The 15,303-nt window shown below is 42.3% G+C and overlaps 1 protein-coding gene across 3 annotated transcripts in view; it reads left to right on the forward strand.

Annotated features, from left to right (window-relative positions):
• Window positions 1-352: 352 nt before the first annotated feature.
• The window catches only part of Liprin-gamma (liprin protein kazrin), a 468,379-nt gene continuing 453,428 nt past the window's right edge, over window positions 353-15,303 (forward strand). For all 3 annotated transcript variants that reach the window (XM_067146080.2, XM_068227243.1, XM_068227244.1), the window contains exon 1: window positions 353-527. In XM_067146080.2, coding sequence (XP_067002181.2) covers window positions 492-527 — 36 coding nt within the window. In that variant the 5' untranslated portion in view covers window positions 353-491. The remainder of the gene's footprint in view (window positions 528-15,303) is intronic.

Raw genomic sequence — 15,303 nt, forward strand, 5'->3', positions numbered from 1 at the left:
CTATTTGAAGGTTACCTGAACAAAGCAATAATTACATTTACAAAATGTCAATATTAATTTCCTGTTCTACCGGTGAATTGTGGTCTGTTTGGTTCTCATCTGATGTGTTGTACGAATTTATATCCTTCGTGCCCTGTATATTGCTTACCATGGTGATAATGATATCGTTGTTTTAAAGAGCCAAATATGGAGGCCATCAGCCCCGTACATTGAAAAAGGTGTCCAATTTTCGAAATATAGAATTCCTCATTTATCGAATTCATTATTCAAAATGGTTTATTTTTGTAGAGAAGTTGCTGCGTACTTATATCTCGTACATCAAGGTGTGTTTTTTTCTTGTTTCAGCGATCGAAGCGTTGGACTTGCTCAACGAGCAGATTGCCCTAACCCTTGCACCCTACGGCGATTCCCCCGAAGAGAAACCCCACCAAGATCTTCATCAAGATGGCGGCCAACTCGGCAGCCGCCAGCAGCAGACCTTCCACTCCTCCATGGCTCTGATGAGACGGCTCCTAGTGGACGCTCAGGTGAGTCATCCTTCAACTGTTCTGAAACAAGTAAGGACTCCCATATTTCTGGAAGTTGTAAACATTATGAAACCAATATTCTGAGGTTGCTGTTGGAAACCAAGTCTCTGTTTTCAGAAATACAAATTTTGGTGAGTCCAGTGGACTGTAGTCTCAAATTTTTACTCGATCACGATATGAATAGCTTCATCCCCGAGAACGCTGAGAATAGTTTGGAGTGCAGACCGTCAATATGTCTGGTAATAGTTTCCAATGGTTTCTCATTTTCACGTCAGACAAATACCGAGAATGTACCGAAAATGAAGAGAGTGACTGCGTTTTGATAGAACTGTGTTATGAAAATCAACCCCCTCAACCAACTCGAGATGTCGTTCTCTCAAATGTTGACTGAATGCGCCGAGATTCGAATTCATCTTATTAAGCATAGAAGGCGAATGCATGTTATCTTGACCAGGAATGTGAAATTTAACCCCTTGTAGGTCACAGGCAGAATAACACATTTGTAAGCAATTTTTAAGTTCTTACAATATACCAACTCTGTTAACACTAAAAGGAATTTAACCAAATGACATGCGTAGATCAGGGTGTCATACTATTTAGGGACATTACTATGGAGAACAGTAATTCTCCGTTTCGATTTAAGATTTCATCAGTGTTAAAGCCCTGGGTGTGCTGCCTCTTTGGATGTGTTATTTTGTATTTTGTGGTTAATTTTTTATAAAGCTCTGAAAGTAAGTTCATTAATGTCAGTAATAACTGAGTATATTATTTTCATTGTGCTGTAATTTAGTAAATTTAATTATTTATGATAATTATTTGGGGATATTAGGTAGTGTAATAATAAATAAATACCAGCTGACGCGTTTCAATCCTGCGACCAGGATCGTCTTCAGAGCAACAACAAAGCAAAATGGCTACGGTCTCTCCATAGTAAACGGACTCAAGATAGAGAAACCCTGTTAGAAATGTAGTTCATTCCAGGGCCTCTAGAGTCACGGAGAAAGATGTTGACGAGTTAACTATGGAGGGTAGCCATGATCTACTCAGTATATAGCCGTCACCTTTGTTAAAATTATTCGGGCGTTTAGCAATTTCTATCGTTTTACGAATGATTCTGGGAATAAAATGTTTCTCTTTACAAATGACAGAAGTTGCATCAAAAATTATTTGATGGTCATTATGTATGGCATGTTCTGCCACAGCAGACTTCTCTGGCTGGCAAAGACGTAAGTGCCTGCGATGTTCTTTAACCCTTGTTGCTACTTTCCTACATGTTTGGCCGACATAAACCAATCACAGGAGCAAGAAATCATATATATTCCAGCGTAGTTTAAACCAATAGGATCTTTGACAGATCGCAAACAATTGCCTATGGTGATATTAGGCTTAAAAATGGTCTTGATATTGTGCTTTCTGAGAATGTTGCCAATCCTATCCGTGACAGATTGCACGTATGGCAAGAAGGCCAGACTCAAAGGACGAGAATCACGTGACAATCTGCCTTTTTGGCTTAGGATGTAGCACTTCGTCAATCTGTTTCTCTGAATAGCCATTGCTCAGAAATGTTCTGGATAGGAACTCAAGTTCACCGTTTAATTTATCCTCCTCACAAACTTCCCTTGCTCGGCCGATAAGAGTGTTAAGCATAGCACGCTGTTGGCAAGGATGGTGATGGTGGTCGTGAAAGTCTACGTATTAATTATTTATATTTGAGCTCGCCAGTACATTATTTTATTGTTGTTTTTCCTGTGTGTATACGCAGGGATTGATGACCTCGATGCTAGATACCTTCAGTTCAGTCCATGTCGTATATCATTTCACAACTCCGCCTTGTAAACGAGAAAATACCATTTTAGTATTATTTTGGATAGTTAAAATATTGTTTAGGTTTCTTAAAACAGTTTTAGCATGTACAGGGTTCAATAGGTTAGTAACCTGATCTTGCTGAGAGGTGGTCGTGAATTCTGTTGATGGCGAGTAGCAAAGAGAACAAAAATGTATTTGAGTGCATTTGAATTACACGCGTAGGACGTTGAACATCACGTAGTGGTTGTTGTTTCGCGGCTGTTGTTCTGACGTTGTTGAACTGACTTCGTTTTAAATCATTAATACAGACATGATTACCACTAATAAGTACTATCTTTAGTTTACTAGAACTTAGTATAAGGCCTTCCCCGAAGATTAAATGTTGCAGTAATAGCAAACGGAGGTCCTACACGCTATTAGTTGCATGGCTGATTAGGAACGAACAGCAAGGGGTGTCCGGAGACCTGTGGCCACATAGTGTATCTCCTCCATATCTTTAAAAATGTTTGCTGGGTTGAACAACTCAGACTGTTGAACGCTGGCCTTCTGAGCTGTAGTTGGCGTGTGCTCGGTCTGGGCTTAGTCCGGTGGTATTTGAAGGTACCACCAAATATGTGAGCCCCATGTCGGTTAACAACTCCTGCGGGACAAAATCTCGCAATTCGACGTCTCCGACAACCGTAAACGTAGTTAATGGAACGTAAGATTATTATTATTATTATTATTATTATTATTATTATTATTATTATTATTATTATTATTATTATTATTTTCTGAGCTTCCGTGGCTCAGGCGGCAGCGCGCCGGCCTCTCCCCGCTGGGTTCCGGGTTCAAATACCGGTCACTCCATATGAGATTTGTGCTGGACAAAGCGGAGGTAGGACAGGTTTTTCTCCGGGTACTCCGGTTTTCCCTGTCATATTTCATTACAGCAACACACTGCAATATAATTTCATTTCATCTGTCAGTCATAAATCATTGTCCCAGAGGAGTGCGACAGGCTTCGGCAGCCGGCACATTTCCTATCCTCGCCGCTAGATGGGGGCTCAATTCATTCCATTCCTGACCCGGTCGAATGACTGGAAACAGGCTGTGGATTTTCCTTTCCATTTTTCATTATTTTCTCATGAGAGTATGACTTATCTAGAAAAAATGCCATTGATATGCTGCTAGCGAATGTTAAACTCGTTATATGCTATCCAACATAAATATTCTAATAATGTTATTGGATTTGCGCCCCATTAACTACTTTTACGGTTTTCGGAGACGCCGAGGTGCTGGAATGTAGTCCCGCAGGAGTCTTTTACTTGCCAGTAAATCTACCGGTACGAGGCTGACGTATTTGAGCACCTATATAGATCACCGGACTGAGCCAGGATCGAACATGCCAAGCTGGGGTCACAAGTCTAGCGCTTCAACCGTCTGAGACCACTCAGCCCGTTATATACACATTCTGATCTTTCTACATATCATCGTTGCCCCTGAAAAACACCTCCGTATGACAATATTCAGGTAAATACTGACCCGCAGTACATTTACCATTCACTCCTCTGATAAGTGACTAAATGTTTCTGGCTAGAAAGGTGAAGAGTAATGTTTAATTTAGTGTTTTTTCTTTTTTCGGCTCATTTAGTACGTACGTATATTGTAAAGATTTGGCGCATAGAAATGACGGTTTCCTGTCAGCTGTAGTTAACCGGTCAGATAATATCACCTTTAAGATAAATACACTGGAGTTCTTTGTGGTATGGTAAAGAACCCTGGCAGCCAGATGTTCGCCTTGCCTGCCATCACCCTTACTCTACTTGTCTTATTGAGTTGGTGCCCAAGAAGAGGAAGATTGCTCCGTATGCCGGTCACGAACTCCGTGTCAGCGGAAATAATGCCTCGCAATATATTGGCTCCTTTCTCTGTGCGCCGCAAATCATTTCTCTTCAGCGAATAATGGCGTCTCAATGTAACCAACTGTAGTCTTGTCATAGATCCGTACATATCCTCCTTTACTTTCGCTGACTCCGAGAGGCCAAAGAAAAAGACTACATTTTTTTGCTAGTGGTTTTACGTCGAACCGACACAGATAGGTCTTATGGCGACGATGGGATAGGAAAGGCCTAGGAGTTGGAAGGAAGCCGCCGTGGCCTTAAGGTACAGCCCCAGCATTCGCCTGGTGTGAAATTGGGAAACCACGGAAAACCATCTTTAGGGCACCGACTTCGTTGTATATTTTTATGTTCATTTTGTGCGTTATTCGCATTACAAGCACATAAAAGATACGCAGAGTAATACATATTTTACAATATTGGTTGACTAATGTGGGTATTGAAATCTGCTTCCCTGTGGGAAATCGTATGTGTACCTTATTGTTTAACGTCGCCATAAGACCTATCTGTTTCGGTGCGACGTAAAGCAACTTGTTAAAAAAAAGTTGCGCCTTGCAATTTGAACCGGTCAAATGTTCTCACGATGGCCTGAAAATATATTAAATGGATTCCCGCACGTTGTTCGACAACAAAATAGTAATTCCAGGAATAAAATAAATAAATAAATAAATAAATAAATACATTCAGCTCATTGTAGTTCTGTCGTAACTTGAGGGTAGGCTATCAATTAGTTTAAATATAGTTTGCGCTAATATCTGGTAATTCTGTATTAAAGAGGACTTCATTCTCTTTCCCGGTACAAGTTTTATATTGGAGAATTACCTTGTATATCGAATATAGCAGCTTATCTTTCTTGCAGTAGCAGAAGTTCCCATGCCTACTGCAGACCGTCAGGGTTAATGTTTCAAAATAAAGACTTGAAAGATGCTTGCATATAGAACTGAAATGAAACTTGCCTGGGTAAATGGATCGGATGGTGGAGTCCTGGCTTTCTGAGTGCAATTTAGCGGGTTCTATCCCGGCTCAGTCCAGTGGTATTTACAGTTGCCCAAATACGTGAGCCTCGCGCCTGTAGATATACTGGCACATAAAATCATTCTTGCGAAAGAAATGCAGCATCTTGGCGTTTCAGAAAACCTTAAAAGTAGTTAGTTATTAGTACCTATTATTATTGTTATTATTATTCACTTGCTGGTGAGTATAAAGATTGCCTTCCGAGTGCATCAATGTCGTCAGTTTATGGGTTCTTAGATTCCGCTGTTGAACGTCTTGGCTGTGCAGCAGTGCTGGCACATCAGATCTATCAAAGCTGCTTGTCCAAGTATTTCAACTTTTCTCTTCTTATTCAGGTCTGCCTCTCAATCGTCCCCCCCCCCCCCCGTTCACTTTTCAAAAAATCGTGAAATTAGAAGCTAAGCCCCTGACCGCTCTTGTCCGTAACTTAAATACAAGTTTTCAAGAAATTTCACCCACCTGTAATACTGTAACAGTCAAATAAGAAACAGACAAGAATTAAACTGAATTTTACTTCGTCCCTTACTTGCCCTGTCTGCTATAAAAACAAAGTAACGCGTTAAAATCAAGTTATGTATATGGGTACACATCGACATCAGTATTACTGTATACCAGGGCCTCTCAGGGTGCATGCGCGTGGTGCATGCACTGTGCACGGTGCAAAAGACGACTTCGCTTGGTTGACCAGAGTGCAGACCCCCCACTCCTCTCTCCCTACACCTGTCTCCCCGTTCGGCCTGTCTCCGCGTTCCTCACCTTCACTGCTGTTTCTCCCCCACTGCGAAATGTTTACGTGTGGTGAGCGGAGACGCACAGTTGTATGGGACAAGGTTACCAGTGTTATTAAAAAAAATTAAAAAGTGAATTAGAAATACACATACATGTTTGAGAGGAATGTAAACATAATTTTTAAAAAATGCAGAACCCGTAACCAAAATGAAAATGCTACAGTACTGGAACAAAACTTATTTGTGGATATAGAATGCTCTTCTTCAAGCTGTTTCAACTTCCTTAATTCTTTCTTTCTGACGTCTCCTATGATTTCACAATAATTTTCCGAATGTAGTCTGTTGTAATGTCTTTCAATAGATGATTTTCTTACGCACGTAATTATCGTCCCACAGATTAAGCATTTGGCGTTATCGTCACGACAAACAAACAAAAAAAAAATACGAAAGTTCCCAGTTCGATTGAAATGGACTTTCGGAAGTCTTTGCTTTCTTCGAAACAGGTTGCTCCATTATTATGTTGTTGTCGTGCGCTTGTCTATTTCACTGATAAACACGTCGTCTACCACCAAACGCTTCGTCGCTCTCAGCACACTACACCATCCGAGTCAAGCCGAGTTGAGGCGAAGCGTACCGATGCACAGTGCACAGAGCCTATGCACCTCGCTCTGCACGCGTGAGAGTTTGGGCGTTTGAGAGGCTCTGCTGTATACTACGGTCGGTGCAATTCACAGTAAGCCTCAGTGCCTGTTCAGAGCGTGTTGGTTACTACTCACCCTGCCGAATTTGTGTCGTACTAGAGCCTTAGGAACCTTCTCTCGTTCTACCACAATTATACCGTAATTCGTTACGCTCACCATTACCCGGAACTGATGACCAACAATATCGTTGACACCAAAATTAAACAAAATGTTGTGTTCTAAGGTACAACATCCTTCGAAATTCCAGGATTCGAAAGGTGTTTGAAACCGTAGGTTTTGTCATGTAGCAGACAATTCCGCAGAAATGTCGCCAGATTTCTCGGTAAGTCCCTGAGATGTTTATTTTCTCCCACGAGCAGTGTGAAGGTAGTGGCAAACTGGTAACGACGGAAATCATTTGGTGTGCTGTTGGTGTAGGTAGGAAACATTATTTTATTCGACTACCCTATGAGTACAGCCCTGCCCGGATATGCAGAATACTATCCGCATCCGCCCTTTCCGCGTCCACGAATGGTTATCCATGGATATTGTAAATATTTAACTACAGAATACTACACCTAAGATATTGAAACTAGTAGACTTGTTAACATAATACAAAAGGCCTGACACCTGACACCAGAACCCCTACAGTCCCAGGTTTATGAGGGATTTTCTCTTGCGACAACTACCGACGTATTGACCTTTCTTCCTTCCTTCCATTAATTGCAGGCAGGAGTCAGGTAGGCTCAGGAGAGATTTACGGCTTTATGGTGTCAAGGCTGAAGCCGGCCCCATGGTGTAGGGGTAGCGTGCCTACCTCTTACCCGGAGGCCACGGGTTCGATTCCCGGCCAGGTTAGGGATTTTTACCTGGACCTGAGGGCTAGTTCGAGGTCCACTCAGCCTACGTGATTAGAATTGAGGAGCTATCTGACGATGAGATAGCGGCCCCGGTCTAGAAAGCCAAGAATAACGGCCGAGAGGATTCGTCGTGCTGACCACACGATACCTCGTAATCTGCAGGCCTTCCGGCTGAGCAGCGGCCGCTTGGTAAGCCAAGGCCCTTCAAGGGCTGTAGTGCCATGGGGTTTGGTTTGTTTTGGTGTGAAGGCTCTTTATATGTCGCTATTGTCCCATACCAATGTCAAGGGTCGCCTAACCACAAGAGAAAATAAGGGTATACCTGAGTGAAAATCATTGAACGTCATTATTTAAGAATTATCAGCAAAATTATCCGCACTGCCATACAGTTTGTATCCGCCAAGACACTATCTTTTCATCCGTGCAGGGAGACGGGAGAGCCCAGCCCGCCACTTGCTTGCTTGCTTGCTTGCTGTGCTCTCGTCGATGTCGTGACCCAAATAGCAACTGAAGTCTAGTGGTCAGGACTTTGCAATCTGCAGATTGATTACAAATCTCCTTTGACGTGAAAAAGTCTTCCACTCGGCCGTCTGGCTTGTTATCTACCACGAAATCAGAGCTTAACACTTCAGAACGATCCGAATGAGTTTACAATATTGGTTCCTGCTCCGAACATGTCGAAGGCAATGTTTCTATTACGTACCACTGTATACGAAGGTAAGTAAAAAAAAAAAAAGTGTCAGAAACAAAGGAGCAGAACTGACTCTAACTTACGACATAGGTCCACATATCGATAAACCCCTGTAAACCCGTTGTCTGCTGGCCAAAACATAAAACATATCAGCATTCACAGGAAGGTTGTGTGTGTATACGGAGAAAGAGTGCAACGAGTGCAGGGGTATGTCCGTGAATTTGCTGAGGCTCGAACGACTGCGAAAGGCGAGAGCAGTGGTCGCAGACACATTCGTTACTGTCATTGATGAAATGGTATAGGATAGCAGTGAGAGGTGTTAGGACGCTCTTTTCTGTCGTTAATCGAAGGAGACACTCGAGGAGGAACTGAACGTCGAAGATTGTGTCGAAAAATAAATGAGTGATGCCGAAATAAGGTACTGCTATTTATTTATTTATTTATTTATTTATTTATTTATTTATTTATTTATTTATTTATTTATTTATTTATTTATTTGTTTGTTTGTTTGTTTGTTTGTTTGTTTGTTCCGACGTACACGGTCCGCTGTTTTGCAATATCTCCTCCACTTCGGTCTGTTGCTGACATCTTCAGGTTTTAAGCCAACGCCGGCCTGGATGTAGTTGTTTTTGTTCGGCTCCTTGGCTGAATGGCAAGCGGCGAAGGCCTCGTCGAAGCGTGAACTTGTTCCATTTCCGGCCTGATCGGCGATTTTGACCGCATTAATTTCTCGTGACTTGTACATTAGACATTTCTTATTTTACTGTTACACTTTTCTGTTCATTTACACACAACATATCACACTACCTATCACTACAGAAACACACAATACTGATTATATCCCTGACATTGAGTTGCCGTCACGAAGAGTATCCGACCGTAAAACTGGGCTAAACCCATCTGTGGGCTAGTTCACACATGCAACCCCACCAGAGTGTCAGAAAGGTGATTAAAATAATAATGATAATAATAATAATAATTATTATTATTATTATTATTATTATTATTATTATTATTATTATTTGTTTTTGTTGCTAGCGCCGGCCCCGTGGTGTAGGGGTAGTGTACCTGCCTCTTTCCCGGAGGCCCCGGGTTGTATTCTTGTATTCTTGGCCAGGTCAGGGAATTTTACGTGGACCTGAGGGCTGGTTCGAGGTCCACTCAGCCTACGTAATTAGAATTGAGGAGCTATCTGACGGTGAGATAGCGGCCTCGGTGTAGAAAGCCAAGAATAACGGCCGAGAGGATTAGTCATGCTGACCACACAACAATTCGTGCCATTGGGTTTGGTTTGGTTTGGTTTAGTTTTTGTTGCTAGCAATCGTCAAAATTACCTTCAGATTACCTCTTCTTCGTTGGAAGGTCTTCTGAATTAATCCATCCTTTGAAATAAACGAGTTTAGGGCAACAACAACAACAACAAAAACAAATTAGCAACGTGTCCATATAACCGATGCTAAGTTGTTACATCTGTTGTTTCTCTTCTGTATTTACAACTATTGTGATCCAACATTCAACGTTTCACAAGTAAAACAGTTCAAGTGTGTATTTGCAAGATCAAGGACTAAAATGAAACTGACACTGACTATTTACTTATGTTATAGTGAACGTATGAGGATAGATAGACGTTGAATATGGAGGCCCTTGGTGTGTTTATAAAAAAGTCTCTTGTTTAACATCCTTAAGAAATGTGTCACCTGTCGCCGTCGGTTAGTTCGTGTTCCATTTGTTCTTGTTTCCTACTCGAGATGAATGAGTGTCACGCGGCCAAAGTGACGATGTCTTCAGCCGTATTCCTTTATTTTATCGCCGGAACTGGTTGCTTTTCTTGTCAGACAGAAGAAGAAGAAACCGCTTCCGTTTTTATGCAAACTCTAGTAGATTCCAAACTATGCCGTCGACGAAACCAAATATATTTAATGAAACCAAGATGCCTGTGAGACGAAATTAGATATAATAATAATAATAATAATAATAATAATAATAATAATAATAATAATAGCATATTCTCAACTACGAAGTTGCAGGCCAGGATTAATACGTATACCTGAAATAGAAACCCAACGCATTAGATAAGAAATATGACGCTCTCTCGTCGTGTTTTAATGTGCCAGCATTACAGCAGAGCTTCTGGTTCAAGAATTGATTTTTACAGCCATCCAAGAACTCATAATCGGTGACCTTAATGAACATGGAAGACACGATTATAGCAATGATGATGGTGATCTTGTATATTATAATTTCTGATCAAAAATGTTTCCAAAGCCGATTGAGTTGGCTACGCGATACGAACTTTTTTTTTTTTTTTTTTTTTTTTTGCTAGTTGCTTTACGTCGCGTCGCCACAGATAGGTTTTATGGCAACGATGGGATAGGAAAGGCCTAGGAGTTGGAAGGAAGCGGCCGTGGCCTTAATTAAGGTACAGCACCAGCATTTGCCTGGTGTGAAAATGGGAAACCACGGAAAAACATATTCACGGCTGCCGACAATGGGGCTCGAACCCACGATCTCCCGGATGCAAGCTCACAAACGCGCGCCTCTACGCGCACGGCCAACTCGCCCGGACACGGTGTAAATATAAACTTTATGGTGGGTGGGTACTCCACCTCCGACAATCGTTAAGGTAGTTCTATTGTCACTCCAATCAAAAATTGTGACTAAAACTACTTCTGCTACCTCCCTCCCTCTCTCTCTCTTTTTTTTTTTTTTTTTTTTTTTTTTCGCCGACTATAGGTACACTTTGGTTAATGCGAGGTTAAGCAGCTTGTAGAAGAAATTTCCTCCAACACCAAACGAAGGACATTTAATAAAAATCGAATTCTTTTACCATTACAACCCTTTCTTTCATTCAGCTTACACCGAGATTGATAGCTGCAGTCGCTTAAAAAATAATTAAAATAGATTTAGTTGATAAAGATTAGCAACAATTAAATCGATTAATAGTTAAGTCACCATGCATATATTCATCACTATAAAAATAGTGTGGCCAGTATCCAGTATTCGGGAGATAGTGGGTTCGAACCCCACTGTCGTTAGCTCTGAAGATGGTTTTCCGTGGTTTCCCCATTTTCACACCAGGCAAATGCTGGGGCTGTACCTTAATTAAGGCCATGGCCGCTTCCTTCCCAGTCCTAGCCCTTTCCTGTCCCATCGTCGCCGTAAGACCTATCTGTGTCCGTGCGACGTAAAGCCAATAGCGTTCAGATTACATGGTGTTTTGCATTTGGGTCGGATTGTAGTCCTGCTACGAGAGTGCTTTCTTTCCGTCGTATAAAACGAAAACGAAACTCTTCGCGGTGTTTCTAATAAATTGCTCCGAATAAATGTAGCTTATAACTCTGTTATTTCCGGAAATATTTAGATGTGGGCGATTGGACCGACGGGGTGTAGGGAGTGGCGCAGACCGCACTCAGCCCTGAGATAAATCAATACGCGTGTGGCCCCAGCCTCGGCTTTATTGCTCCAATTCAATTGCAGCTGCATTCTTCCTGGACGTGCTTCGAGCTGGACGAAAGCTGGATGGGGGGGAGGCGACATTATTTTTTAGTTCGCTTGGAATGAGAGTTAAAAGTCACGCAGAATTCTGTGGAATCCCGCTTTGGCACGATATCATCATACTTGATGGCAGGTCAGAGACCAAACCCCTCTCCTATCAGAATATTGAATGCCGTCCCCTCCCATTTTCCCCGCCTGTGCGCGGTATTCATTGTCAGGTTATTGAGCTCTCAAGCGGACGTTAAGTGTAGAAAACCCTGAGAGGGGGAAGGGTTGAAAGTGCACGAGAGTTAAGAGAGTGGGGCACTGTGAATAAACACTCAGGAACCGAGATATTTTTGAGAAATATGTACTGTACATCTTTTCAACAAAAAATCTAATCGTCTCTGTAAAAAGTAGAAGACTTCGGAAACTATTTTACTAACCGTAAACGTGATAACATTATCCTTAGCATTTCTTCCTCTGCGCGTAGTCAATCGCTTCTCACCAAGGCAGTAATGGTTTAAACGCCGGCAAACACATGTGGGGTTTTCTAAGTGCAAAGTCACGTCCATGTGCTTCGGATTCCACGTAAAACTGGTGATTCCGTACCTATGATTATGCTCTCAACAGACACTTAAAGCTGGCTTGGAGATGGTACTCCATGATGGTCATCAGCCTTCTGTGAGGAGACGTCACCACAAGAAGAAAAACTTGCTTACAGATATTACTGCATGATGGTTACCAACCTTCTGTGAGGAGATGGCACCACAAGGAGAAAAGCTTGCTTGGAGATATTACTGCATGATGGTTACCAACCTTCTGTGAGGAGATGGCACCACAAGGAGAAAAGCTTGCTTGGAGATATTACTCCATGATGGTCACCAACCTTCTGTGAGAACACGGCGCCACAAGACGAAGAAGAAGAAAAGAAGAAGAAACCGCTTACGTTTCTATGCAAACTCTGGATTCCAAACTATGCCGTCGATGAAATTTATATTTAATAAAACCAAGATGTCTGTGAGACAAAATTAGATCCAGTAATAATAATAATCGCTTATTATTATTATTCAAATTGTGCTGTTGTTAAGCAACGAAAGTAGAATTCTACAGAGCGATTCCTATGGCTGAGTTAATTTGATTTTTGTCGCTGATCAAATATCTTTAACCTGCCAACAACAATGGCACGGAATACCAATATTTTTGAACGCTCTTTAAAATCGACTATCTCGCACGGGATCAAACCCACGAACTTGGGGCCATGACATGGACACTCTGCCATTATCCGCTGAGACAGCCAATTGTTGAATGAAAGTGGCATCTGTTTAGATAAAAATTATTATCCTTGTTGTTTAAAGGGGACAAACAGCTAGGTTATCGGGCCTGTAGGTAATAAACCAAAGCTGTCTCCGTTCAGGCAATGAAGGCCCTTGGAGGAGTAGAAGATAAAGCCTTCCACTACTCATGACTTCGGCACTAAGTGGGATAGAATGGTTAGCTCAACGTCCAGCCACCTGTATCATAATGCTCGCTTTTCGTGCAGGTTGAGTGAACATACGAGCCGTGTAACTGTCCAGAAGTGGAGATATCATTTCTTTTAACTGTATTTAGGTTAATTTAACCTACGTCCTTGCGAGTGAACTGAGCACGCTTTGCAAAATTAATTAATTAATTAATTTATTTATTTATTTATTTATTTGTTTGTTTGTTTGTTTGTTTATTTGTTTATTTGTTTATTTATAGGGTGCGTCCTGCCTTGAGGACAAATATCTTTCTGAGGGGCAACAGTAATCACAAGTCTCTTATATTTATTTATTTTATGTCCCGCCGACCTAGACAGGTGGTATAGCGACCATGGGTGAAGACAGGCCTAGCAACTGGAAAGATACGGCCGTGGCTTTATTTACGGTACAGTCCCAGAATTTGCCTGGTGTGAAAATGGGAAACCGTAAAACGCAGCCTTCAAAGCTGCGGATAATAGGTTTTAAACCCACCTCCCGGAGGCAAGTTAATACCGTTACGAATAAAACTCCGTCTCTTTCATTACTCCAGTTTATTTCAGGATGGTCCAATAAACGCACACACATCTATACCCACACAATTCTAATTAACCATGAATGGCCACACTCACTAATTGTTGTCTATTTACAAGTGTCTCTCTTCCTTATGGCACAGTAGGCGGTCCGGACCGTTGCTATACCTGGGACGCTAATCCTTACTATCACTTCCCCATGCCCAGTCATCTCATACAGCAGCTGTGTGTAGACCGCTGGATCTGAACACAGGGCTACGGGCTACACAACACATATTGACGTTTATTTGGCTCGGTTCCAGAGACAGACGAGTCATTCAAACAGTCGCATGCAGTGAACAACTAAACAGTTCAACAGTATTCAACAGCAGGACAATACTCACAATAGCGAAGATTAACACAGGTCCATTTACGTTCACACTCTCGATAGCGGCTTCCCTCGCTGACACCCGCCGAGCCTCAGTCCACAGAAATACACGAACACACAGTACAGTCTCCCGTTCCGTCGTCTCCAGCCCACCCACTCACTGGTCTCTCTGACACCACAATAACAGCTCCTTGTTCAAACCTCGGTGGGACAGTAGCGACAGCCAACACCTCTGTCACCCTCAGCCCAGTTACCGAACCCCCAACACACTGAGTCTCACATTGACTTTATCAGGGAGCCCAACTCTGACCCCGAGTCCAGCACTAATACTGGCTCCATCACGGAGCACAACTGTGACTGTCACTGTCCGCGACTAGCCTCCCTTTTTATAGCTCGGGTGATTTGAGCCAGAATTTTCGCGAGGTGGCTAGAGGCAAAACATTCCCGCTGAATTTCCAAGAAACTCACAGGTAAGCCAACAGGAGAGAACAATACACGGAAAGGCCGGCTCCTCCCCACAAGTCGGCTGGAAGATCCTCAGTCGTCTGAGTCACTAGCCCCTTCCTGGAAGTACCGAAAGGGGCAACCACGGGGCTGGCACCTAAGAATACTAACAGGACCTGAAATGAGCAGCCAACTCGCTTGGTCATTCGCAACTTGCATAGATCGACTTCCAATTACTTTATTATAATATGGACCTATGTGGCTGAAAATTGGAATCGTTACTTCATAAGAAATATCAAAACTGAACTGATAAAATGTGTGAATGTAGGCTGAAATGTGTACAAGATTGTGGAACTGGTGTTTGTAGTTACTTACACTTGATGTCTATATCTGAGCACACTTCCCATCAAATTCATTAAATTTATTAAGTCAATTAAAAGTACGGATTTTATCTCCTTCTTTGTATGTCGTCTTCCATTGTTTGGTGATAAGTATGTACACACAAATTTCGTCGTCTGCTTTGTGGGACATTAGCGCTAATTGCTTTACGTCGCACCGACACAGATATGTCTTACGGCGACGATGGGACAGGAAAGGCCCAGGAATTGGAAGGAAGCGGCCATGGCCTTAAGTAAGGTACAGCCCCGGCATTTGCCTGGTGTGAAAATGGGAAACCACGGAAAACCATCTTCAGGGCTGCCGACAGTGGGGCTCGAACCCACAATCTCCCGATTACTGGATACTGACCGCACTTAAGCGACTGCAGCTATCGAGCTCGGTGGGACATTAGTCTGTTTCGT

The sequence above is a fragment of the Anabrus simplex genome, chromosome 4 (assembly GCF_040414725.1).
Source record: "Anabrus simplex isolate iqAnaSimp1 chromosome 4, ASM4041472v1, whole genome shotgun sequence".
NCBI lineage: Eukaryota > Metazoa > Arthropoda > Insecta > Orthoptera > Tettigoniidae > Anabrus > Anabrus simplex.